Here is a 25,792-nt window from a genome sequence, read left to right on the forward strand (position 1 = left end):
TGTATTTGTAGGGTTGCTTAGGGTTACCTCCTTTTCCTGGAGTTGCCGGACCCAGCTGGCTCCACATCATAGAATTCTTATACACTTCAAACATGCATTTATCCCGTTCACCAAAGGCAAGATGGCCGAGCGGTCTAAGGCGCTGTGTTCAGGTTGCAAAATCTTCGCAGTGGAGCAATCCGCGCGAGTTCGAATCTCGTTCTTGTCAACATTACACTATTCATAACTTTTTGCCAGTAACCTCGAGTTAACTAACAAAGTCTCGACTTTTTTTTTGACCTTTTTTCTTTCTTCAATTTACTTGTACATAACTATTTGCCTCTATCCTATACTTGATCACAGAGACGCCTTGGTGATGGAATCCTGCAACACCAGGAAGGCAGAGTCCTTGGTTCCCAGATACCGCTTCTCAGCAGTCTCCCAGTTGATAACATTCCAGATGTTATTCACATAGGCAGCTTTGCCGTTGAGATACTAACCCAGCCACATTTTTTGGTCAGTATATCTGCTCATCAATGATACTTGTTCTGTTTTCGACTCAATATTGCTCACCTGCAGGTAGTACGCATGCTCCCACATGTCAACACCAAACACGGGAACCTCGCCCGTCACCACGGGATCCTGATCCTTGGTGGTCACAATGCGGAGAGCGCCCGTGGTATCCTTGACTAGCCAGCCCCAGCCACTGCCCTGGATGCCTAGCAATGTGGCATTGAAGGCCTTCTTGAAAGCCTCAAGATCACCCCATGTCTTCGCAATGGCTGCCGACAGCTGCGATGCTGACTTGGGGTCAGTAGCGGCCGAGCCGGTGGGTGCCAGGTTCTCCCAGAAAAGAGAGTGGTTGATGTGACCACCTCCATTGAACTTTATGGCAGCCTGGAGAGCAACCTGGTTGGGCACGTCGGCTGTAGAAATGGCAGTGGAAAGTGACCCTAGGGCAGCATTGAGATTGGTTACGTAGGTTTGGTGGTGCTTGGAGTGGTGAAGCTCCATGATCTGCGCAGAGATGTTGGGCTCAAGGGCCTAGAGAAGTCACAGGTAATTAGCACGCATTTTCATGGAGTGGCAGTGGATGTAGAGTGCGGTAGGCAAGCTAATTACATTGTAGGGATATTTAAGAGCGGGGAGCTTGTAAGTAGGGGACGACATAGTGCAAGCTTGGTGTTTGGTAGGCACAAATATAGAAGGTTCGATGATGGTGATGTTTACAAAAAGGGGAAGAAAAGAGGAGAGGGGAATTTGATGCGGGCTTTATCAAGTCACCCCAAAGCCACAACACCACGCTGCTCTATGCAAATGCATTCTGCTGACAAACCTACGGGCCATGGTCAGATGAGGGGTCAAGCACAGCTAGTTCCCTTGTTTCGTCTTCCTACTACGTCTCATTTTATGTTCAGCAATACAATGCCTCTCTTCTTGTCGCCTACCAGTGTCCTCTGATTCGCTTGATGGCCAGCCATCCGGGTTGTGGGGCTGGCGGCTTGGCTTAGCACGGTGTACTACTATGAATGGAGGGGGTGTAAGTGACTAACCCTAGGGTTATCTATAAACAGGCGCAAACTTGCTCATCAGGGTTCGCGCCCATAAACTTGCGCAAATAACTGATAGCACATAGTCTAGATAGCTGCAATCACATATCGACATTGTTGGTGGCAAGCTTGGCAGTTAATCGACGAGTGTCAGAGACAATGGCGTGTGGGTCCGGATCTTGATATAGCTGCGGCAGTTTCAAAACCGCTCTTATTTGTATGGCCACGTGCTGTGCCAAACTAGCTCAAGATCATATGAGCAGGTTCGAGGAGGTTGCCGCCGTATCACACACAGGCATACATACGGAGCTACTGTGGAACTAGTAGAAAGCAGATGCGGCGTTGTTAGTGCTGGCAGAAGAGATGCTACCAGGGTTCTTCTCTTGCCACTACAAATAAACTTTGGCGTCCATTTTCTCGGCCTCCTGTTCAGTCTTAGATCAGCGATCTTGCTTTTCAAACTGCCCCTGGACTCTTTCCCTCACTTCTTTTCTTTTCTACCTGTCCTCACTTTGTTCGCTGCGCTTGATCATTTCTTCTGGTATATTCCTTGTTCACTCCTGTTCTTTCACTGTTCGTTCACTGTTCTTTCGCTTGACTCACCTCGCCCCCTCTGTTCGTCGATCAAACAGCCATGTGTGGTCCTGATAACTCCACCCGGCCCCGTGTTGGCGCTCTGGCTGCCCTCCGGTCTGCTCCTGGTATCATGGACTGCACTGAATGCGATCTGATATTTTACACACCTGGCAGTCCGTGCTCACTGACGGCCACTCACTTGCGAATGGAGTCCAAGAATTTACGATCTGAGAAGGACATCCGTGTAATCATACAGTAAGAGATAGAAAGATTCCAAGCTATGCTGAAGTTTGGCGGGCTAACAAGAGATCTCAAAGTGAAACCGGCGAACTGCACAAGACGGTGGACCAATGTGGATTGCTGGTCGACTATAGCCTGGGAAAACAGCACACTTCAACTCAGGATGATGCTAGCGAGTTTGTGTTGCCACAGCCCTGCTCTCTGGCTATTGGCGGCCAAGGAATCATTGGTCGCAGAGTATCATTGATGTTGAATGATTGTCCCGTGGCAGAGGGAATCATTGGGGTGAACTGCTAGAGCGGGTCTCTAGCAGCCGCAGTACTATTTGCCTTGAATTAGAGCTCGGGATTATTGGGGATTGGGTAAAACAGCGATATGGTCGAATTGTATGAAGAGAGAGGCAAGGTTAGACTATCACAAGATAGATTTTTGCATTGGGATAAATAGAAACAGTAAGACTTTTTCGTATTCATGAGCAGACAAATGGGGTTGATATTTCTACATCAGCGTACGAAGGGCAAGGGCAGATGAAGACTGTATGGAGAAATCAACCGAAGATTTCCCTGATAAGATAAGCTCGTTTTTCTAGTAATTTTTTGGTAGCGCAAAAACGGCAAGAACGAAGCTCGCCAAATTTGCGACAAGGCCCTCTCCTCTCTCTTCTTCTTTTTCTTGATCCCCTTGTCTTTTGATTCCCCTCATTTGCCATGAGATCAAGCCTTCACTTGAATTCAGCATGGCGTCAGAAAACACACCTTCCCAACCCATTGCTACGGCTGTCCCGGCTGCAGCTCCAGCCCCAGCCCCAGCCCCAGCTCCTGCTCCGGCCTCTTCCACAAATGCGACCAACGGTATTGAGCAGAAGCCTGGTGCTTCTGAATCCCGCGATGCAGACAAGCCAAAGTCGAATGGCGGCGGTAGAGACCGCGATGGAGGCGATAGAGGAAAACGCCAAGGGTAGGTCTAATGCCTTGATTCACAGAGATTTGTGTCTGCGTCCCAAGCAGACGCAAGCAGATTTTTTTCTCAATCACCTTCTTCCCTTCCATAGTTTTCTTCTCTATTCTTCTTGCTCTGTTTTCTTCTAAAAGCACACCCGCCAACCTACCTCCCGCTAACAGAAGCTCCTCCGTCCCGTTCTAGCCGCCACAAGAAACGCAAAGCCGACTATGAATGGAAAAATACGAACAAGCGATCACGCAACCACGAGCCCGAGGGCGGCTGGCCGCAACGCAAGCCACGTGAGAATCCGTTTACTGCCGAAGAAATTGCTGGCGAAGAGCGCAAGCCAAAGAAGAAGGTTGCTGTGCTGATCGGTTACTCAGGCACGGGATACAAGGGCATGCAGATCAACGATCAAGAAAAGACCATTGAAGGCGATCTGTTCGCTGCCTTTGTAGCGGCCGGCGCCATTGCTAAGGCTAATGCTGATGATCACAAAAAGTCTAGTTTGATGCGTTGCGCTCGCACTGACAAGGGCGTGCATGCCGCTGGTAATGTCATTAGTCTGAAGCTGATTCTAGAAGAAGACACGGTAGAGAAGGTCAACAGCCATCTGCCTAACCAGATCCGCGTGTGGGGAATTCAGCGTACCAATAACCAATTCAATTGCTACAAGAGCTGCGACTCGCGTTGGTACGAGTATCTCCTGCCTAGTTATTGCCTTCTCCCTCCCCATCCCAAGACTTTCCTTGGCAAAAATGTTTGGGAACACGCCACTGCAAAGGGCACTCTAGATGAGCTCAACGAGCGCTATGCCGATGTCAAGGGCTTCTGGGATGAGGTCGACGAGAAAGAAATCAAGCCTATCCTAGAGTCTCTTGATGCTGAAACGCGCACTGCTGTGCTTGAAAGGATGCATGCCTCGGATATTTTGACCGGCGGGCTGGTTGATGGTGCCGTTGCTAATGAGCCTGCTGAACGCAAGCAAAAGGCTGAAGCTAAGCAGGCCTCTAGAGAGGCGACTGTCGAGCCCGAAGCTAAAGCCGCTGCTGCTCCGGCTGTTACCAATGCGCCTATCAATGGCCAGACTGAGACTACTTCTGAGGCCAAGCCTCTCAAGACTGAGACTGACACCGAAGAGCCTATCGCCACAACTGCTGCTGCCGAAGAGCCCACTGGCCCGCACGAACCGACGCCCGTAGATTTTGCACTACGTGATATAAAGTATGCTTATATCAATGCTAAGAGGCGGTACCGGGTGACGCCTGAGCGTCTTGCGCAGCTGCAATCAGCACTCGACAAGTACGTTGGCACACACAATTTCTACAACTACACGGTGCGCACTGAGTTCAAGGACGCAGCGGCTAAGCGTCACATAAAGTCATTTGTGGCCAACACGACGCCTATCGTCATTGGCAAGACTGAGTGGATCTCACTCAAAGTGCACGGCCAGAGCTTCATGATGCATCAGATTCGCAAGATGGTGGGCCTGGCTTGTCTCGTCACACGCTGCGGCTCGCCGTTGAGCATCATTGATACAACGTACGAGGGTGAGAAAATGGCGATCCCCAAGGCACCTAGTCTAGGCCTATTGTTGGAGAGGCCCGTGTTTGAGTCTTACAACAACAAGGCTACGACACAACTAGGCCGCGACTCACTGGACTTTTCCAAGCACGAAGACCGTATGTTGCCGTTCAAGCACGAGTACATTTACAATCGGATCTATGAGGTCGAGGAAAAAGACAATAGCTTTCATGAGTTCTTCCAGCAAGTAGACAACTTCAAGTCATCATACTTCTTGTGGCTGACGGCTGGTGGTCTAGAGGCGGCAAGGGCTGGTGCCGGAAAGGTGACAGATGCTACAAACAAGGCCGTAGCCAAGCAGCTAGAGGGTGACGATGACGAGGAGGATGTAGAGTGCGGGGATGGTTAGACGCTACTTGTAGAGACTAACGCTAGAGTGTGATGTTTTTATCTGTATATGGGATACACCGAGTGCGGTATTTTAAGCAATGTCTAGCGTCAAACCATGGCAGATTAAGGACTTGGTGATAATATATCTTCAATAAACATGAGGGAGTTGTAAAAAAGGGAAAAAAAAGAAGCTATTGTGATGTATCCGAAACCTAAAACGCCAACTACTCCATCCACGTGGGAAACAAAAGAAAAGAGGAGAAATCTAAACGCCGTATCGCCGTAAAGTAAACCATATGAAAATGCCATTGTCATCGCCGGTCTTAACTGGGACAGTTTTGTGCCTCATCGTCCTTAGGCATCGGCATCCAAGAGCCCCCAGCCTCTTCAACTACACCACGTAGCCACCCATCTTCAGCAGTGCTGATAATCTGAGCAATGTGCTTGACATCAAGCTCAACTGCAGCAGCACGTTCGCGTGCATGGATGTCCTCTTGGCCCAACGGACCAAACACCCAGAGTTCCTTGATACGGCGACTGAGCGTCAGCAGCTCCTTGATCGACTTGTTAAGACCTTCGAATTCCAGGTCCATGGACATGCCCGAAATGGACATGGAGGATAAATCAGTGGAAACTGCTGCGGCGCGTGACGTGGCGATAATACAGAGTTTGCGAAAACGTGCAAGAACATCGGCCACGAGCCGGTTGTGGTAGTCTAGGAAGACGGTTAGTTGGTGGGTGGTGAGTTAGGAGATAGAAGAAGAGGGGATATGTCCGTACCCAGCATATTAGTGATGTTGGCCTGGGCTTCCATTTTAGAGTCAATATAAGTATATAGTGATTCAATAGCGATGAGCCGAAGGTTGACAACCGAATGATTGGTTAGTTCATCATAGGCTAGGTGGCGTGGGTGAAGAAAGAAGTTCAGGGTAAGCTTAAGTAAGTATATTTTGCCAGGTGCCGCATGCTGGGTGGCAGCTGTCGCATCACAGCCTGACAGCCGCCACATATTAGGCCTCAAACCAAGATTGTTGCTGAGACCAAGTACTTGATACAATTTCATACATGTATACATACTACAAACATACGTGCTCTATCTAGTCCTAGCAGCTTAGCACAAGGCAATCTCCTGCACGAATTGCGGGCCGCTATTCTCGGCAGTTCCCCATACGCTAATCGGCAGTGAAGCTACCTGATCGCCAATAGCACCTTCATCGCCCAGTTTGAAAGCCACCAGACCCTTTTCGCCCCCCTGATTACCCACAAACAGCAGATCCTCGTCATTGCACTTGGTCGCCAGGCTCATCATGCGAGGCAGCAGGCCGCCACTAGGCACTGTCTGGCTATGCTCCAGTTTGCCATCATCGGTCACAAGGTAATGCGTAATGGAGTCTTGATCATCGCCTGAAAGACGGTTAGAGACGTAAACGTGCCTGCTATCCGATGATGCCACAAGCTCGCCAGCTCGGGCATCGGGCTTGGAGACCCCCTCGGGGAAGGTGCTGATGGTCTGTGTCTGTGTGAGCGTTAGCTCAGCACCAGACGTGGCTACGGTGTACATGACAACTATGTTGCCAGTTTCGCAGACCATGGCATACAGCACAGCGCCGTTAGATCCAGACAGGAAAGCACCATGACGCGGACCGCAGCCGTCGGGTGCGGAGAATCGCTTGGAACTGTCAGACGAGGAGGCATCAATTGGGGTGACGATGACCTGATTGAGGCCCAAGTCGTTGGTGACGGCAAACTTTCCACTAGGGTCGATGAGAGTTTGATGAGGCTTTGAGGTGCCCTTGGCTCCCATGGTCCATGTGCTCTGGAGGGCCAGGTTATTGTTGTCGCCGATGCTGAAAACATCAACAACACCGCTACCGTATACGGAGGAGATCAGCTGGTTACCGGAAGGCGCGAATTCCAGATGCACGGCGCCCGAGGAGGCTGCAACTTCGGTTACAGGGGTGAGAGTATCGGTGTCAGTGTCAATGCCCAACTGGCGAATGGTATTCGAGTTTTCGTTGACGGCATACAGGGTGCTGGGGGCTTTAAGCGCCATCCAGCTAGGCCCACTGTCGGCCAGAATGTCTGAAGTCAAGGCAACGAAACCGTCGGTAGCGGAGAAGGAGAACAACGTGATGTTGGCAGGTGATCCGACGAGAAGCTTGCGCTGGCCAGCTGGGGCGCGGATTTTCTTGGCGGCGCCGGAGGTTTCAAAGAAGGAACCGCCCTTTGGAGGAAACGACTTTGGCGCGCCCGCAGGCATAGCAACCGAAAGAGACGAAGCGGCCAAAAGGGCCAGGCTAGGATAAAAACGCATTGTGATTAGAAAGAAGGAGAGAAAAGATAATCTGCCGGCAGAGAGCTCATGTGTCTGAAAAGAGCGAATAAAAAAAGAGGAGAGATGCCGAGAAGATCAACTGTGGTAAGATAACGAGTGAGTGAAAGCGCCAGCACAGACTGATTGAGTGACCAAGACAGTCAACCTCAACAACAGACATGAACGAGATAGGGGCAGCGGCGGTATTTATACCAATGAAAAACCCTTTATTTCATGCATCCCAAAGGCCAATGTCTCACCTTGATGTTCACCCAGATTCAACATCTAGGGCGATCCCAAGCCACCGATCTAATCATCTTACTGGTACGGCATGTAGACAATACCGGCCCAGGCGGCTTATAGTAGCTTAAGGTCTGTGCTGATATTCCCGGATTTTATCATGATTTTATGGCTTCTGCGTGATCGCTTACTGCCCTCAATAAAGGGGGTAGATGAGGATTCACGGGGTTAATTTTGAGCAGGGTTAGAGCTGAACAACACAACGGCAAGTCTTATATGCTCTCAGCATGCCTCAGGACGCTTGTATAGACTTCCATAAACACGCTACTTCGTTTCTGAAACACAAACTTTAAAGCCTAAATTTAAAAGTTGGGGATTTCATTAACGTCCTATTGGAATACGGGAAATGTAGCATAGCTTGCCTAGACAAAGATTCCGGGCCCTTGTACCCCTAGGTATTAGTAGCTAGGGTCAACGTAAAAATCGTATTATAGTGGCTGGCGATCAGACCTGAGCCACGTCTGAGGCAAAAAAAAACATCAAGCTTCCACTCCCCTGTCGTCCGATTTCGATCCATATTAGGGCCAACTTATAGGGCCATTGTCTCCGGTCCGCCCCTGGCATCCGCCTTCGTTCCATCACCTCCCCTCCCCCTTTACACCAAAGCTGCGCCCATAATAGCCACAACTGCTGCCATCAAGCTAGCCTTTAGACATTTGTTAGGACCTCCATTAGCAAGAGACTCCGTTTGAGTTTGGGTCTGGGTCTCTGAAGAAGAAGAAGCTGCTGTGGTAGTCACATAGGTAGTCACGGCTGTGCTAGTGTAGTCTCCTGTAATGACCGACGTCTGGGCGCTCGTGAATGTAACGGTGGTATACGCTGCCGTAGCGCCACTAAGTGTTGTTGTCCACTCTTTGGTTTCGGTAGTTGTGTGTGCCGTGTGAGTGTACGTGCCGAGGGTTGATGTCACCGTCGTCAGTGTGTACGACCCGCTAGCGTCAGAGTCCCAGTACGAGTACGTCAGCGGAAGTGTCGGTGTGCAGGCACTTTTATCGGTCGGGCTAGAGCCATAGGTGTAGCTGTCCAGCGAAGTCCATTCGGTACTTGTCGATGCATCACAGTCACCATCGGGCTCATAAGTCGGGCTATCCGGCACGGGCTGCTTAGATGTGGCACAGTACAGGTTCGCATATTTGCCGCACGTAGGGCTAGAGGAGCCACACCAGCCAAGAGAAGAGTCGCCCTTGCATGGGTTGTTGCAGACATCTTCGTCCTGGCGGTTGAGCTCGCCCGCATCGTTGCCACAGCGGCAAGCACTATGTGTGTTAATCACTGGTGGTCCCTTATCGGTTGGTTCTGTGTGTTTGGTTTGACGACTTACTCATTGAAGACACCTACATAGGTGTAGCCGCGGCAGACGTACTGGCAATCTTCGGGCGTCCGACCACCAGCAGGATGTGCGTACATCACATCAAAGCGGTTCGGATCAGCCTCAACGCAGCCGTCGTACTTGAAGCCAGACATGGCATATTGACTCTGGGCCAGAGCCGCTTCAAATAGAGCCACGAGGGCTAGAATTATGGGATAGAGGAGCTGCATGGTCTTTCTCTTTGTAGAATATCTGATGGGTATGGGGAGGCTTGTCAAGCAATTCAAGAACAAGTCACGAAGGGCTGATGGTGAAAAAGAGAATAAAAGAGTACGAGGTATGGCGGGAAGTGACGGACGGGCTATTTTATTTAGCGTCTTTACTGACGAGAAGGCTAGCATACTTCTTTGTGCGTTGTCGGTAAGGGCCACAAAACAAGGAGGGGAAGCAAAAAGGTCGTCCGGCACAAAAAAAAGAAGAAGGCTACGGTTTGTCTGCTATGACGGTGTGGAGGGGCCGAAAGGATGCACAGGAGGAAATGAATGACTACCACAGGACGTGTTTCCCTTTGGGATGCAACACGGCACTGATAACACGTGCATGCCACTCTGTACCGATTCTGGTAGAGATACGAACCATAGTCTGCCCATTGCACATACACTCCCGCTCAGAGTCGTGTAGACCGTAGGCAGCAGCTACAACTACCTTGTGTTTGCCCTGTGCGAGGCCATGTGCCATTTATTGGCTCCCCCCCTCGCCAAACACCTCATAACCTAAACTTTTCAGACTGACGCAGAGCGACAGGCTTAGCCATAGGAGAACTTTCTTGACCTAGAGATGAGTCACGGTGGCAATTTACAGAGGTTGAGGAAAGCTCCGCGACATGCTAAAAAGGCCCTCCCGCCAGTGTCATCTGAAAATGCGCGGCTGCATATGCCGTGATGCTGTGATGTTGTATGGTTACACAAGGAATATGTGTAACTTGAAGTATTGTGTTATACGGGACTCATCACGCTGAGACCGATGCGGGCGAGAAAGAAAAAACTAGAATGTCGTCTAAAAAGCCCTGGCCTGAAAATTCCTATCAAGTTGTCAGCAATACTGTGGCGTTTGTTTGCTACTAAGTGTCAGTACCACCTAACTCGGGCGTTATGCTGGCTTTCAAGTCTCTAAGACCTCTAGGTGCAGCTATCCCGATGCCTAGTTGTTCCGGCTTGTGCTTTGTGTCACCTGTCTCTTAGTTTCTGCCTCCCTTGTACAGGTTGGGTGCTAGATGACTTCTCTACTTGCTCGCTTCTCAAAACTGTTTTCCATGCCACTGCAAATGTAATGGTCATCACGTGTGGACCTACATCGACACTTGCATATGCGGTGGTCGGGGTCATGGCTAGCATGCGGCATTTGTTTATGCTAGATTGTGTTGTTTTTTGTCTTATTGTGCGTTGTCCTTTGTGCCTTTTGCTATGAGAGCAGCTCGGATACAGGCAGACATGCGGCCATTTACCTAGAAGTTGCTAACAAAAGACCCTCTCGGTCCAAGTTTCACACAGTCAAAAGTCCTTGTTGGCACAAAGCCGGGAGGGTAGCAAGTACAGATTGCGAGACAATAAAGTTACACCTCACAGTGAATGGATAAAGGGAGAAGATTCATAGACAGAGGTACCATGAAGAAATGAATTGTAGCGGGAAGCGGCTTGCTTCCATGCACTACAGTTAGTCCCATTGTTTTCTTGGCCAAAGGCTCTAGCACAGCGTTGTCAGAGCTCTCTTTACATTGTTGTTCAATCAAGTCCGAGACACGGATCTGGCTGTCCCAATCATTCCCACCCGCGGACATTGTAACTCGAATGCTTTCTCATCCAGGCTCTGTCTCATCCACAAGCTGAAGGGTTCCACACAGCATGCACTACGCAAACAACCTCTTCAGCGCAACGAAGGTAAAACGGAAGCCAGGCAAACAATATTAACAGCAGACAAGTCACCATCAACAGGGAGGCGAAGAATAGACAGCAAATGTAGTTCCTCATCATACCAGAGGCTGGCCCACAGCTAATTGACCAAGCAAAAAAATGAAACAAAATGGAAAGAAAAACAAAATGCGCATGGGAATCGTAGATTCATTCAAAGATGTAAAAAAAAAGCAAACAAGGAAGTGAGCCATAACGCCACAAACGCCTTTTTCAGGGGAACAACTTTTAGGTAGACACATGCACACCATAGGCAGGTAAGCTCAGAACATAGTAGAGTTTCCGGCTCTATGTGGGACATCTGCCAAGGAAAATGCAGAAAGATATGGCGAAAGGCCTATCTTATGAAGGGCTATTACAGCGAGAATAGCACAGCTGGAGCCACAACGTATAGGACAACTACTGCTTTGCAATATGCCAACAGACTATTGCAAAGCTAGGAGGCTAGCTCATGTAGAAGCCTTGCAAGAGAAAATTTCGGTACGTCTCATGGTGGTAGACAGGTAGAGACCGGCACGACGAAGGAAGCCAAGGCTAGGCTTAAGCCTTTTTCTTGCGCGAAGAGGTTGACACCAGTTTCTTTTTCAGATGTTTAGGAATCTTTTCTTTGCGCTTGTCGCGCTTGGCTTCTTTGACGGCCATCTTATGGGCCTGTGAAATAAAATGGGAATTAGTTACCATGAGACTAAAACGGTGCGTTCGTTGTAAGAAAGGGAGAGGGAAAGAACCTACCTTCTTAGCCTCCTTGTCTTCGTGCTTCTTGCCGCGGGGTGTGCCCTTCGCAAACCGACCCTCATCGGCGGAGCCAGACTCCTCATCATCATCACTACCACTTTCGTCTTCATCATCATCCTCCTCCTCCTCCTCGTTGCTTTCTTCTTTGGCAATGACCTTGTCGGCTAGTAGGTTGCGGTAGACTAGATCATCGCCTTGGCCTTGGCCAATTTTCATAGCATCCTTCTCGATATCAATGACCTGCTCTAGCGTCTGGGGGATATACTGTTGTCTGAAGACAGCATTGGAAACTTCTAGCTCAGCGGCAGCCTTCTCCGAGTCTTCGGCAAATGGCTGCTTGGCATAAAGCTTGGCCAGCTCCGAGGCCATGCCAGCCTCGTCAACAGGTCCCTTGGGGTGGCTGATGAAGTCAAAGATGACGCGATCACTCAGCGTGTTGACGCTTTTACGGCGGAAAAAGTCGCCTACGTTCTTGATGTCCATGCGCAAGAACTCGAGCGAGTGTGGATGATCGGGTTCAACGCTCTGCGACACATCGATGATGTACAGCTTGTTCTTGTTGTAGAGAATGTTGTATTCGGACAAATCGGCATGCACTAGCCGGCAAACCTGGTACATGATGCGCATTAGGCCCAGCAGTTGCAAGTACATAGCCTGCCATGTCTCTTCAGTGTCGATAGGGGCATCACGGAGGCGCGGGTAGGCCCAGCCCTTGCGGTCACCTAGAAAGGACATGACCAGGACGTTGTTCTTCAGGGCAATAGGCTCGGGTGACGGGATACCAGCAGCATAGATGCGCTTAAGGTTGCGGAACTCTTTTTCGGCCCAGAGCTTGACCATCTTGTGCGAGTTGCTCTTGTCGGCGCCCTTGCTAAAGCGGTGCTCGCCGGCAATGTAGCGTTCACGATCTTTGAAGACCAGGATGGAGGTCTTGTAGATCTTGACTGCCTTATGCACAGGACGGGCGTCGGCATCGCCATCAGCCAAGTCAGGGTTCAGGATGGCTTCATAGACATTGGCTTCCTTGCCAGTGCTCACGGCTCCGTGCACCTCGCTGAAGATGCCTCGCTCGATCATCTTGAACAGGATCATACGCGTGCGCTGGTCCATGACAAGCTCCGATGTCGCGCGGTCGCTCTTATCTCTAGTCTTAAGGTCACGGCCACTCACACCCTCGGCGCCGATCTTCAGCTTGCTGGCATGGTGCGAAAGAGAACTGATCTGGTCGTCGACACGGGCTTTTGTGTTGACAGTGGGCTTGGAGGCAGCTCCTGCAGTTTGGGGGTTGCGGCGGGCATTGCTAGAGGCAGCAGAATTTTCGACCCATTCAATGTCGGATAATTCGTCATCTTCGTCGTCGTATTCTTCGTTGTAGGGCTCATCGACGGAATTTTGAATGGCGGCGGAACTGACGGGGGCGGGCTCGCTAACGGTAGGTATGACGGGGACAGAAACGGACTCGGACTTGGACTCTGGGGCTGGAGCAGGTACTTCTGATGAAGCTGCCGCCGCTACAGCGATGCTATCACTCTCAAATGTAGCCATGCTAGTAGTAGTAGAGGATACAGACAGGCTCTTGGGTGTCAGAAACTCGAGGGTGCAAAAGGTGCGAAAGTACGTGAAAAGACCCTGGGAAAATACTTGAACAAGGGTTCGAAATTTAAAAATCACGCTTTGCTTTAACCCCAACATCTGGTTTATTTGCTGCCTGCAAGTTCTGATCTTCAAATGCAGCCTTGATGCAGCACGTCGTTGTGGCGAGACCAGTCAATTTTTTCCAGGCCATAGAGGGGTAGAGACTGTACTACTGGGTTTGTTATCTTATCGGGAGTTTAGTGGGGGGAGGGGCTGTTATCTTGTCACTGGAGTGGAGCAGTATGAGATCACCAGTCAGGGAGGGCTGCAATATGCTGTGTTATTTGATATACAATATGCAGTGAATCTACAAATATTTCGTGAAGTGTAGAACATTTAAAGGCTCCAACTATGATCCAATTGTTGACTGGCTCTTTTAGATGTATCAAAGAAGCATTTCAGACTCAATAGACTGCTTCAGAGACTGTACTTATACTTACCTCTCAAAGCCGCTGAGCCTATAAATATATATACACACAGTTCACACTCGTCTGCCTACACTGTAGCCCCGCCCCGCCCTGCGACGCCCAAGCTCAAGTCTAGCTCCCTAACAAGTCTCAGCCACAACCCATCGTGAACGTGTCGTTGTTTTGTCTAATAACTGAGTGTTTTCAACTGTGCTGCTTTCCATTTTAACGCTCAATCATGCAATCTGGAATCTCAGGTGAGTATTTCCTTATTTCGGCTACAGCCTTGGCGAAATCAGCTTAAAGGCTCTCTTTCTTCTTGCTAACTAGCCACTGCTTATCTCGTTCCCCACAGCTTCGCAGGAGCTCTTCTCCCAGTTCAAGGAGCTCCAAAGTTCCGACAGCTACTTTGGCCTCCTGGTAACCATCACCAACGAAAAACTCGAGCCTATTCGACTGCTCGAGCGCACCTCTCCCGACTTTACCGCCAATCTCTCTACACTGGAACCCCACCTTAGTGACAACGAAGCCCTATATGTTATTCTTAAGCGCTATGATTCCAATCCGGTATTCCTCGCTGTGACATTCGTGCCTGACCTGGCCAAGGTGCGCCAAAAGACTCTTTTTGCCTCGACTCGCTTGACGCTTGTGCGCGAACTCGGCTCCGAGCATTTCCGTGATACGCTGTTTGCCAATGCCAAGGAGGAGCTGTCGGCTGCTGGTTTTGCCAAGCAAGATGCGCATGCTGCTATAGATGCGCCTCTGACCGAAGAGGAACAGAGTCTGCAGGCTGTCAAGCGCGCCGAACAGGAGATTAGCAGAGGCACAGGACGGCAGGAGATTCACCTCGGGAAAAGTCTTGATATGCCTTTCAACGACGAGGCCCTAGAAGCTCTCAATCAGCTTGGCAGTGGATCACTAGACATGGTTTCCTTGGTAGGGCCTCTTCTGCTTTTGCTTGCGTATGAGATAGAGTATATGGCAGACTAACACCAGGGCTTTGATAGAAAATCAACTCGGCAACGGAGACTGTTGAGCTCGACTCCGCTCCTACCTCTTCCCCTTCGTCTATCGATGAGGTCGTGAAGAGCATTTCGACAACCGAACCACGGTTCACTTTCTATCGCTTCCACCATACGCATAATGGCACCCAGCAGAGCCCATTGTTATTCCTCTACACCTGCCCTGCCACTCCTGGTACCCGTGCCATCAAAGCCCGTATGCTGTACCCGCTGATGAAGCGCACAGTTCTCGAGGCGGCTGCTAGCGGGGCTAACATCACAGTCGATAAGAAGTTCGAGGTGGATGAGCCTACCGAAATCACGGAAGCCACGGTTTTGTCTGATTTGCACCCCAAGGCGGCGGTACGAACGGGTTTCAGCCGGCCCAAACGTCCCGGCCGGTGAATGGGCGAATAGCTTACGATGGATTCTATGCATGGTATCGCGTAAACGAGGTCGTATTGTTGCACACATGATTAGATACATGTTCTGAAATTAACGTGTCCAACCTGGGATGCACGTAAACAAAAAAAGCCATCCTTTCCATTGTCTTTGAGGCCTGCTGGTTGTGCCTGTACTCACCACTCTTCTCAATGATCCAACACCCACACAGATTTCTATCTTATGCACTACCTCTCTATCTCCATGTCGAAGCTATTCATATTTCATAACCCTTGTCTCACTCCTCGTAATTGACAGCATGGTGTGCTGGGTCTGACTTCTCAATCTTCTCACGCAGGAATTCGTAGACGGTAAAGGTAACGGCTTGCCCAGGAGCCACACGCATTATTCTAGGGGTTATTCCCTTGTAGAATGCATGGAAGCCTTCTTGTCTACACGAAAGGAAAAAAAAAGGTCAGTAAATTTATCGTCCCAATATGGTGAATTTTGGACTGTGGTAAATGACGCCATGACGTCATGGCTCCGCAGGCCCGAAGCAAGAAAAAAAGCCCTCCATAAAACCGGCCGGTTGCGCGGCTGCTTTGGGACTAAAGCCAGCAAGGGTGAAAGGGGACTCACTTGAACATGTCTTTGGCGATTCCAGCAATGCGCTGCCACGCACTAACACCAGGCTCAGCGGGAGTCCTTTGCAATCGTGTCTTGATGGTATCGATCGGTGCATTACTTAGTGGGCCCATAGCACCACTGATTAGGCCGATAAGGGTAGTCTGCCAGCTGGGCAGCTTGCTGCCCTCCAGTTCTGGCTGCCAGCGAGAAAGCGAGTCCTTGAAGGCAGTGTAGGCGGTGAAGTTGACGGCCTGGTTGCTTCCCTGGCGCAGAGCAGTGAGTGAAACTCCGCGATACAGTGCACTAGCACCCTCCTCTCGCACGACGGTGTACAGCGCATGTGCAGCATTGCGGTATTTGGGTATGTCTAGTGGGTCGGCCATGCTGTGGTGTTGGGCCTGCAGGCGAATCTTGATCACTTCCATGGGTGTGACAACAGCTACGGCTTCTGTAACACCAGCAGCCAGGCCAGCGATGAAAGTGCTCCCGGAGGAGACATTGCCGGCTGGGTCGGCGAGAAAGCTCTTGTAAGCTTCGAAAGAAGTAAAACGGATGGCCATTTTGGGCACAATTCCGGTCATGACAGCTCCAAGGCCCTTGTATAGCGCTAGCGGGGTCTCTTTCCTCACGATTTCAGTGCCGGTGCGTATAAAGCCTCTTGCTGGCTTGCCTGGTTGCCTGCCCCGGCGGGACAGTTGCATGCGGACTTTGATTGTGTCTATTGATGCAGAGGATTAGACTTAGGGGTAGGCCGAGAGATAAAAGGGCGGAAAAGAGAAGCCTTACCAAGCGGATGGCATGCGAGAGCTTCCATCATACCAGCGCCGCCTCCAGCTATAAAGCAATGGCCGTTAGCTTCCCATTTTGCGCCAAAAGGTAGCGACGTTTTATGCCGATCCTCGTACCGATCATGTTGGTTGCCACCGAGGGCTTCTTTCTGTGCTGTGTCATTGCGAGAGGAGAACGAGAGTGAACTTCGACGATGGCGAGAACAGCTGCTCTTGACTTTAATAAAACAACACCGCTTTGCGCCTACTTGATAAACGAGGGGAATAGCAGCCAGAAAAGAAGAGAAGAAGTAGATGATGATATTGGAGCATAAATGGAATAAGCCGGCAATTTAGGAGACCCAGGACGCTTACAGAAAGAGAACAACACTAAGCGAAAAGATGGAGATGGTGGGGAGAGACATAAGAAAAGGGCAAAAGAGCAAATTTGGTGGCAGCAGGGGAAACTAGAACGAGATCTAGGGAGCTTCTAATGGAAAGGGACGAGCAGGTCGCTGGGGAGTCTCTTATATACGTAGGCCACTGATGCATGTATGCGCTCGCTCACCCGACTGCCGGCCCAGCTCTCCAAGCCGACCACAAGTCTCGTTTTCACAAGATACAACGGAGTTGGCAGGGTTTGCACGCAACATAAGCCCGGCTAGTCTTCTTCCAGAAGCCAGAAGCCGAGCCACACGGCAATAGCCCTGGCGACCGAGTTTGTATAGGTGGGAATTTTGCCGCTCACCCCTTTTAGCAGCTTGGCCTAGCACATAGCCTTCACGTGGTTACGGGATACAGGATACAGGAAATATATGGAGCCTAAGCTATAGACCGACTCTAGCCTGCAAAGTGCGCAAGTCTTATGACAGCGTTCATTATACCGCTTTTTGTTGTCAGTCTCTCTGGGTCCTACTTGCTTAGATAGAGCGCAAGTTGAGCTTTGCCAAAAAGGAATGGAAAAGAGCAAAGTAGATAAGAAAAAAAACCCTTAGACTTGCCCAAGCTTCTGTAGCGAGGTGTTCACATGATAGCTATCCCTCTGTCAAGATTAAGCGGCTAAGAGTCGCCCGAGACGATAATCGTGGGGTTAGAAGTGGTCATTTTGGGGTTAATGCAATCTTGCTTTTCCGCATTAAGTCACAAGCAAAGCAGCAGCTCAGGAAACCCGGCCTATCCAACGATCGCGTGCCCTTCCTGTTCGCCGCTGTCTCAGAGTCTAATTAGAATTATTCGTTTTACTTTCCACTTTTGCCTAGAGCAATCCGGACGGATGGGACTCTTGAGGCTGGGCTGCTTTGCGACTTCCGCGTGCTAACCCTAGGCGCCAAACCCTAGTATAGCATGAGCCCCTCCCTCGGCAACAAAATTGCACCAAAACCAACCTTCGTGGTCGGCAGAATTCTCCCGCCTGTTGTCCTCACTTACACAGGCCGTCCTGGTTGCCCTTTCCCTGCCCCCTTCTGGCCAGTCCCGGTATCCCGACCCTTTTCCCCAGAAAATGGGAGCCAAGCAGAGCGAAGGATTCAATCATAGCGCAAGGAACTGTCATATGCAAAGGCCTCGGCTGATATCCTAGGCTGGACCCTGGGCTCGGTGCACAAGATGTCTTGTGGTAAGTGGCATTGTACTTGCTTGCTCTCTATTTGATGACAGTCATATATGCTATCTCTTAGACGTACTCATACACTGATCTACCAATCTACTCATCTCCGAGATTCACCGAGCACCAGGTCGGAGTTTAATCTTTTCTGTCGTCAAGTTGCTCTCTCAAGCTCTCTACCCGAGGCCAGGCTGTATTTGGCCGTCAAAGAACGGTTATTTGTAGAAATTAACGGAAAAAACAAAAGGAAATGCAAGAAGAAAAGAGAAAAAGGAAAAAAGTCACCTTCTCGGCCCCCCCCCCCGTGTTTCCACGTCTCCATGCTATTCTTGTCCCCTTCTTATCCTTGCTTGTCATCTGAGCCGTACTCCGAAGACTCCTCTGCCGTAGCCTCAGGCCCATCCGACAAATCTGACCCGTCTTTCTTCTTTTCTTCCGCTTGGACTGAGCTCTTGGCTGATTTCTTCTCCAGCCCCCCGCCAGTCTCTGTCTTCTTCTTCTGACTTGCGCGTGGCTTCTTAGATGGCGTGGCGGGGTCCGCATCATCATCAACGCTCCTGTCTTCGTCAGCCTCCCCAGCTTTAGGCTTTCGAGAACGCTTTCGAGGAGTTGCCTTTGGCCTCACGACTTTGGCCCCGTCGTTTTCGACCGGAATGGCAAGCTTGCCTTCTTCGCACTTGACGCTGAACTTGGTGGTCATCGTGGCTTGAAAGTGTTTCCTGATAAGGGGATAGAAACTGTTAAATTGGCTCTTGCGACGGCTACTTTTCTTTAGCTTACTGACCGCAATCCCTCACGCGAGAAATTCCATCCGAGTTTAGCCATCTGATTGACCATCTCGCCCCAGTCGTGACCTTTGGTAGAGTTTTTCAGGTTGAGCATGAGCATCAGCATATCAATCTCCGCTAATGGGGACCACGTCTTAGCGTCAGCAGTCTTAGCGCCGCTCTCGATTGACGACATGGCGATGGGGTCGGAAGGTATGGGTAAGTAGAAGGTCTTGTGGAAGCTGGTTTTTTCAAGGCTTAGAGCGGTATGGAAAATGCTGGTGTGTGTCGACGATTTGAGAGAGGGACAGTCCCCTCCCTCTGAGCGAAGGTGTTGACTGCATGCCTTTTTATAGTTTGTATCCGCAAATGATTCCTGGCGGTGGGCGGCCAAGCACTCTGGGCAAGACCGATACTGCCTACATGCTAATGGTTCCCGAATCATCCAGAAGAGACTTACACAAGGGTCAGGGACAAGCAGAGAGAACGTGTGTGTGAGAGACACACAGAGGTCTAACAAGCTGCATTTCTCTCCATGTCTGCTTTGTGGCCTAAAACTCTAGTGGACTTTTCCATCTTCTTCTTGACTTCAGGAGTCACTTTAACGAGCGCTCCCCCTTCTCCTGGGTTTCAAGAGAATCAATCAAGTGTTGCTACGGTGGGATGTGCAGGAGACAAGAAGAATCTTCCTTGCATATTGCATATTAGACATTGGTAAACTAGCTGGCTAATTACGGGGTTAAGACAAACAAAAAACAGACCAACAAATCAGTCTTCTAGACATTTTCGCTTACTGGTTCTTCAATCTTACGGTCCTCGATTGTCGCCTCTTTCATGAATGGGCTGCGATCCCTGATCTTTCGGCCCCATTTCAACACCGCTAATGGCGCCGCCACCATGGCTAGAGAGATGAACCCAAGCAACGAGCTTGCCCAGTGCAGACCAAGGGTGGTATACATTGATGTGGCAGCCAGTGGCAGCAGGGCAATGAACATGTTTTCACCCAGACAGACGGCCGCAATTGCGCTGCCGGCGTATTTGCTGTACGCATCAATGAGGTAGTTTGAGATGCTTTGCACCACAGCCGTGCTTCCAAAGCCTATAATGACCAGCCCAACAGTAGGTGCCTCCCAGCGGGTGTCTGGATAAGCAGTCCACGCATACACAAACATACCGCCGGTCACGCCGAAAAAGCCGCCAATGACTGCCTGGTAGAGGCGAGCCTCGGGGATTGGCTTTCCTGGGGCTTCACGGTTTCGTGCTGCAGAGTTATAGTACCAGTGGTTGGTCATGAGGCAAAACGCCCATCCTAGGATTTCGCCAATCACAATAGCAGCCTGGATGTATCCCGACCGAACCGCATCCCATCCGTATAGCTCGTTGTACACCTGCTCAACTGATTGGGTGAACAGGTATATTGTTCCCAAGCTAAAGGCAGACCACATGGTGGAGACAAACACCACAGATTCCGTGAGAAGCATGTACAGAGGCCGCTGGACGCTTTTTGCGACAATCTGAACAAGGGGTGTAGTATCGAGCTCTTCAATAGTGTACGCATTGAGCCCCTCTGCCCGCATGCGCTTCGACTTTTGCCTAAGCAGGACCGAGCTCCGACTCTCCGGCATGCCAAATACAAACAGCGGCATAAAGACCGCTGTCCAGATCAACTCGGCATAGCCCAGCCAACGCCAGCCCAGATAATCAAATATCACAGCGCCAATCACGGGTCCCGAGCTGGATGCGGCAAGATAGATCAGAATGTACAGGCTCATGGCCGGCGAGCGGGCGCGGTCGCCGTTGAACACATTGGTGAGAATGCCGACCACAGTGTTGGCCAAGATGGCCACGCAGCCACCACTGAAGAAACGCACAATGACCAGAGTGGCAAAGCTGTTTGCGGGGCCAATGGGAGCCAGGAAGCAGATGAAGAGGAAGTATGTGATTAAGAACACAGTTCGGATACCGAAGTCTTCCATAACAGGCAGAATCACTAGCGAGAAGAGGGCGCCTCCAACACCCCAAGAAGTGACAGGCCAGTAGGAGTGCGGAAATTTTGCATCTGAGACCCCAAACTCGTCGTTGATGGCCTCGTGAGCAACAGTAATGATGCTGCCGTTCACGAGCGAGATAAAGGTAGCAAAGAGGCCAAGGCCTGTAGCCAGCCACTTTTTCCTCAGAGACCAATTGAACGGGTCTTGCGGATCATTAGGACCATCCCAAGCGACTATGATGAGGCTAGGATCGCCCTTTGGCTCTGTCTCTATCTCTGCCCAGCAGGGGGTTAATGGTGTTAGCGGATCCTCAAGTCCAAGTTGGCGACCGACTGACGGTTTTTGATTTTTATTGAAAGAAAAACTCACCTGGCAACACCACAACAGAGTCCTGGTTGGTAGCACCAACAATCTCAGATGCTGTCATACTAGGGATGCTACGAAGAAGAAAACGAGAAGGGAAAAGACCAGAGGTTTGTTTGCCAATAACTGCATGTGATGAGACTTGTCACCAAGACGAGGAATTTTCTACTAATAAAGAGAACGAGCACCAGAAGAATCTCAAAAACCACGAGGAAAAAACAGACAACTGCTTCTTTTTTATAACCAAAATTCTGCTAGAAGAAGAGAAGGCCTAGTCCACACTAAAACAGGTTCAACCGGGCGGCAAAAAGGCCAAGGAACAAAAAAGTCGAATCAGTCAAGTGCACACGCCTTTTAAGGCACGCCTTTCGTTGACTTCGGATGCCGACAAGGTCTAGGAACAGCTAACAGACAAGGTACCGCTTGTGCTTAGTTTCGCTTTAGCTGCTGGTTGCGTACTGTGACTAATATAAAGTCCTAGCTACGAGGAAGAGGAAACACGGGCTCGCTGCTGGTTTTTGCCTTCTTTCCTTTCTTTCCCGTCTTTTCTTTTCCCTTCTTCTTTCTCATTTTCATAGGTTTTCAACGTTAACGTTTGCCTGATTTTTTTCGCGCTATTCCACGCACCTCAACTTCTCGTGATCGACATGTGAACCTAGGCAGCATGATCAGGTCACATTAGCCATGTGTAGGCAAGCGCATTGGGAACCCGTATCCTACATGTCCAATGCCGGCCGTATTTCTGCATTGGCTTTTGCTGTAATCGTTCTTGTGTGGCCGGCTCTGGTATGACTAAAACTTTGGTAAACTAGCGGTGCTTGGAAAAAAAAAAAAGAACGGTTATTATCAATTTAATAATATATTAATAAAACATGACATGACATACGGCTCTCGGCATTACTAGTCCTTCCTAACCTCACCGACTCGCTTTTTTCTAAATCACGGAGCAAAGTCGCAAGCCCTACAAATTGTCGGCCGTGATGCCGGGCCATTGTCGTGGTAGCCGTCCCATTGTCGTTGTCGTTGTCGTCGCTGGCAACAAGTGAATCCTTCCGCTCGGCTTAGGCTTGTCTTCTTTCAGATGCCGTCGCCCGTTCAGATTTAGAAGTATCGGCTTTTCATAAAGCCTATCACTCTTGGAGAAGTGGATGTATAAATAGAAAATAAAACAGGGAAAAGAAAAAAACAAGTAAAAAAAGTCCTGTGGCTCCATCATATTTCATGTACATATGTTGTTCCTTTTTCCCTCCTACTATAGCCCATAGCGAACCCTGACCCTTACCAAGAAATTAAACATGTAAATCCAGACAAACAAGGAAATCCTGCTGTAAACGCCTATTGGCAATTCCCAAGAAAAACGAAGCAATGAAAAAGTAGAAAAAAATCATCAGTACACGTCGTACCTTCACATGTGGCCTTCCAGCGAAGAATGCCCACTACGAAGGGGTCCCGCACTCCACCAGTGCCTTGGTGTTGCCTTCAAATGTATATAGGCGTACTTCCCCGTCCTCACTCCCACTTGCCATCCGGCTATCACTCAGACCCACACACGTCGCTGGCCCTGAATGCCCTGCAAATGTGCGTTCGCACTTGCCAGACCGCGGCTCCCACACCTTGACTAGAAAATCGTTAGCGCCAGTGACAACGCGCAACGTGTCGCCCGTCAAGCTCCAAATGCCTTCAACGTGGCCAAACATGGTGCGCAGGCATCTGCCTGTGGCCACGTCCCATAGCCGAATGGTGTTGTCCAGTCCTGCGCTGAGCATGTATGAGGGGGGCAAAGGCCGTGCTAGGTCTTCCTCGAAGCAATGTCCAAAGATCGCACGCATATCCGGTGGAGGTGAGGAATTGCTGTAGGAGCCGTGTTTTTGGCCATCATCCAAACCATTGATTTTCGGCCCATGGGAGCCCATGTGTTGGTGCATTGGGACGGGGCTGCAATCGCGGCTGCTGCTAGAAACAGACGCTGTATCGTCCATGTTGGTGATCTCATCAGGCTCGAAATCTTCAGGCATAAGCAAAACCTGTTGTACTTGACCAACATGACCGTGGTATGTCTTGAGGCATTCTTGAGTATCCATATCCCACATGCGAATTGTTAGGTCATCTGAGGATGAAAAGATTGTTCTTGACTGTATGTCAATGCGCACGTGATTGACCCAATCAGTGTGCCCGCGCAAGCACCATGACTGGCGTGTATGGAAATTGAAAAGCTTAACTGTTTTGTCAATCGAGCCTGACGCAAGCCAGTTATCGACAAAATGCAACGTAATTACGCCGTCCTGGTGTGGCGCCATAGTGTTTATGCACTCGCCGGTATTCCAGTTCCAGACTTTAATGGTCTTGTCAAGAGAGCCTGATATTAATTTGGCACCATGGAACTGGAGCGTCCTCACACCGCTAGTGTGCCCGGTGAGCGTGCGAATCAACTCGCCTGTTTGCACATTCCAGATTTTGATTGTGCTGTCATATGATCCTGTAGCAAGGATGTTGTCATCAAACTGGAGACAGGTAACGCCGTTTTGGTGACCACGGAGAATCTTGATGGAGCAGCGGCCGTATTTCCAGTTTGATCCGACCTCAAAACGTTCTCTGTATACGTCTTTCCACAATCGTCGCTCTTCTTCCCGGCGCTTTTTATTTTGAACAACGCGACGCTCGCAATCGGCTTCACTCCTTTTGCGCTTGTTAGCCCCAGCTCCGAGATCAGCAGTATCATTGTTAGTGATACCATTGTTCTCCGTGTCGGCATCATGCTCATCCGTAACATCGATGACAGGGGCATTGGTTTGCGGCTTCCATTCTTGTAGCCTTTTGCGCTCTAGCAAAGGCAGACCCCAGCCACACTTAGTGCACTTGCGGTCTATGTGCTGAGAGCACATACGGTGCCACACATGATCGTCATCAGCAAGTTCTCTCCACCGACGGTTTACTTGCGCAGCCTTGCACAGAGAAACGGTATCTAAAAAGCAGAGCACCTTGTATGAGATCTCAGGTGGTAAAGCGGAAATGAAGTCGATTTTAAGTTGTTCGTGGACTTCTCTGGAAACCGTTGACAATTGGGGGAAGCAGCATTGGGTGATGATTCCTTGCAGCATGAGCTCGCGGTGTTTTGAAGGAGCTGCAGAAAATAGAGACCAGACATGTGTAATGGCCTGCTGGTCATTAGGAGGAAGCTTATCAAGTTCCTGGAGAGTTGACGTAAAAGTTAGAGCTGAGTTGTAGACAAGCAAGGCCAGATTAAGAAAGGGAAAGGGCGGAGAGAAATATTGCGTTTCTGATCTCAGGTTAGTTTACTCACGTTTTGGATCATAGCCATTTTGGTCTCATCAGCAGCACGCCGGCACTTGGATCCTGGAGCGTGTCTGTAACAGAACTTGCTATTCGGGTCTTTGTCTTTACGAACGAAACCAGTTATGGATAAATCAGGCTTGCCAACAGGGGCATAGAGGGAGGGAATGTGGTCTTGGAGAAAGGGCGAAACTGTATTTCCAGCAAGTGCAGTAGTCATTTGGACAAGACGGGAAGAATCAGCCTCATCCGACCGGCGGTAGTCGTCAATGTCACGGTCCTTTCGGGATGTGGGAGCAGATCCTGAATAGTTGTCGTGTGAGTGGTGTTGAAAGCTACTGTTATGATTACGGCGATGGTGGTGGTGGTGTGAATGTGAGTGAGAGTGAGAGTGAGGGTGAGGGTGAGGGTGAGAGTGAGAGTGGGAGTGGATAGAGTGGCGCTGTGTGGTGAAGGAGGATTGGATAGACGCCGGGTTGTTATCAGTGTCGTGAACAGTGTGGGAATCCAAGTGGTCGTGATACTGCCGGTCGTGATGGTAGAGGTCGTTTCTGTCGTGGTCGTTGCTGTGGTGGCTGTTGTTGTTGTCGCTATTGTGGCTGCGATTATGGTTGATTGACGCTTTGGTGGCAGTAGATGACGCGGTGGTGGCGGGAGTAGTGGTGGTAGGAGTAGTAGAAGAAGCGATAGAAGTAGGAGAAGTAGTATGAGATGGAGATGTGTTGGCTGTATGAGACGTAGCTTCAGGAGCCGCAGCAGCAATTGCAGGCAAAGACAACTGTGGCTGGTCCATTATAGATTAACAGGCGACTGTGGGTGTGGATGTGTGAAATATTTAGAAAGTCAGGGACAGGAGAAACAAAGTTAGAGGCAAGGAGACAGAAAAGGACTACCAAGCTCTGGCGCGAAAATCGGACAGGATTCTGTCATGTGTTGCGTCATGCGCCAGCAATGGACTAGGAGAACTTTTAAGCGGTAAAAGGCGAGCTAGGCCAAGCAAACAAAAAAAATAAGCCCAAGTAGAGAAAATAACGAAAGGAAATAAAGGGGATAAGCGAGGAAAACACAGAATTAGCCTTAAAGGAGAACCTCGACTCCAACGTAACGGGCAATGGGCACTAGTTGTGGCTGAG

The 25,792-nt window shown here is 50.0% G+C and overlaps 10 protein-coding genes across 10 annotated transcripts; 2 read left to right on the plus strand and 8 right to left on the minus strand.

Moving 5' to 3' along the window:
* Positions 1-336: 336 nt before the first annotated feature.
* HOO65_060343 (Fe-Mn family superoxide dismutase) lies at positions 337-1,149 on the minus strand (the record flags this gene model as incomplete). Its single annotated transcript, XM_071004033.1, has 3 exons — positions 337-474; positions 553-1,023; positions 1,102-1,149. 3 exons carry the CDS (start codon positions 1,147-1,149, stop codon positions 337-339), a joined length of 657 nt encoding a protein of 218 aa, XP_070857693.1.
* A 1,932-nt stretch (positions 1,150-3,081) lies between these two features.
* Positions 3,082-5,220, plus strand: HOO65_060344 (tRNA pseudouridine synthase 1; the record flags this gene model as incomplete). The annotated part of the gene is made up of 2 exons (XM_071003748.1): positions 3,082-3,302; positions 3,489-5,220. The coding sequence occupies 2 exons, from the start codon at positions 3,082-3,084 to the stop codon at positions 5,218-5,220; spliced, it is 1,953 nt and encodes a 650-aa protein (XP_070857694.1).
* Positions 5,221-5,524: 304 nt separating this feature from the next.
* On the minus strand, positions 5,525-6,015 carry HOO65_060345 (surfeit locus protein 5 subunit 22 of mediator complex domain-containing protein; the record flags this gene model as incomplete). The annotated part of the gene is made up of 2 exons (XM_071004086.1): positions 5,525-5,916; positions 5,982-6,015. The coding sequence occupies 2 exons, from the start codon at positions 6,013-6,015 to the stop codon at positions 5,525-5,527; spliced, it is 426 nt and encodes a 141-aa protein (XP_070857695.1).
* Positions 6,016-6,312: 297 nt separating this feature from the next.
* Positions 6,313-7,515, minus strand: HOO65_060346 (putative 6-phosphogluconolactonase; the record flags this gene model as incomplete). The annotated part of the gene is made up of 1 exon (XM_071001113.1): positions 6,313-7,515. The coding sequence occupies one exon, from the start codon at positions 7,513-7,515 to the stop codon at positions 6,313-6,315; it is 1,203 nt and encodes a 400-aa protein (XP_070857696.1).
* An 895-nt stretch (positions 7,516-8,410) lies between these two features.
* HOO65_060347 (uncharacterized protein) lies at positions 8,411-9,354 on the minus strand (the record flags this gene model as incomplete). Its single annotated transcript, XM_071004006.1, has 2 exons — positions 8,411-9,071; positions 9,137-9,354. The coding sequence occupies 2 exons, from the start codon at positions 9,352-9,354 to the stop codon at positions 8,411-8,413; spliced, it is 879 nt and encodes a 292-aa protein (XP_070857697.1).
* A 2,277-nt stretch (positions 9,355-11,631) lies between these two features.
* Positions 11,632-13,371, minus strand: HOO65_060348 (Serine/threonine-protein kinase rio1; the record flags this gene model as incomplete). The annotated part of the gene is made up of 1 exon (XM_071001114.1): positions 11,632-13,371. One exon carries the CDS (start codon positions 13,369-13,371, stop codon positions 11,632-11,634), a length of 1,740 nt encoding a protein of 579 aa, XP_070857698.1.
* Positions 13,372-14,106: 735 nt separating this feature from the next.
* Positions 14,107-15,274, plus strand: HOO65_060349 (cofilin tropomyosin-type actin-binding protein; the record flags this gene model as incomplete). The annotated part of the gene is made up of 3 exons (XM_071003951.1): positions 14,107-14,125; positions 14,224-14,804; positions 14,876-15,274. The coding sequence occupies 3 exons, from the start codon at positions 14,107-14,109 to the stop codon at positions 15,272-15,274; spliced, it is 999 nt and encodes a 332-aa protein (XP_070857699.1).
* Positions 15,275-15,548: 274 nt separating this feature from the next.
* Positions 15,549-16,828, minus strand: HOO65_060350 (Succinate/fumarate mitochondrial transporter; the record flags this gene model as incomplete). The annotated part of the gene is made up of 4 exons (XM_071003921.1): positions 15,549-15,660; positions 15,890-16,595; positions 16,664-16,711; positions 16,783-16,828. 4 exons carry the CDS (start codon positions 16,826-16,828, stop codon positions 15,549-15,551), a joined length of 912 nt encoding a protein of 303 aa, XP_070857700.1.
* A 1,759-nt stretch (positions 16,829-18,587) lies between these two features.
* HOO65_060351 (putative MFS-type transporter) lies at positions 18,588-21,432 on the minus strand (the record flags this gene model as incomplete). The annotated part of the gene is made up of 4 exons (XM_071003673.1): positions 18,588-18,966; positions 19,032-19,360; positions 19,809-21,337; positions 21,375-21,432. 4 exons carry the CDS (start codon positions 21,430-21,432, stop codon positions 18,588-18,590), a joined length of 2,295 nt encoding a protein of 764 aa, XP_070857701.1.
* A 1,372-nt stretch (positions 21,433-22,804) lies between these two features.
* HOO65_060352 (F-box and WD-40 domain-containing protein MET30) lies at positions 22,805-25,452 on the minus strand (the record flags this gene model as incomplete). The annotated part of the gene is made up of 2 exons (XM_071003686.1): positions 22,805-24,556; positions 24,670-25,452. 2 exons carry the CDS (start codon positions 25,450-25,452, stop codon positions 22,805-22,807), a joined length of 2,535 nt encoding a protein of 844 aa, XP_070857702.1.
* Between the last annotated feature and the right edge of the window lie 340 nt (positions 25,453-25,792).

Source organism: Ceratocystis lukuohia (assembly GCF_044167205.1).
Source record: "Ceratocystis lukuohia strain C4212 chromosome Unknown Supercontig6_pilon, whole genome shotgun sequence".
Classification (NCBI taxonomy): Eukaryota; Fungi; Ascomycota; class Sordariomycetes; order Microascales; family Ceratocystidaceae; genus Ceratocystis; species Ceratocystis lukuohia.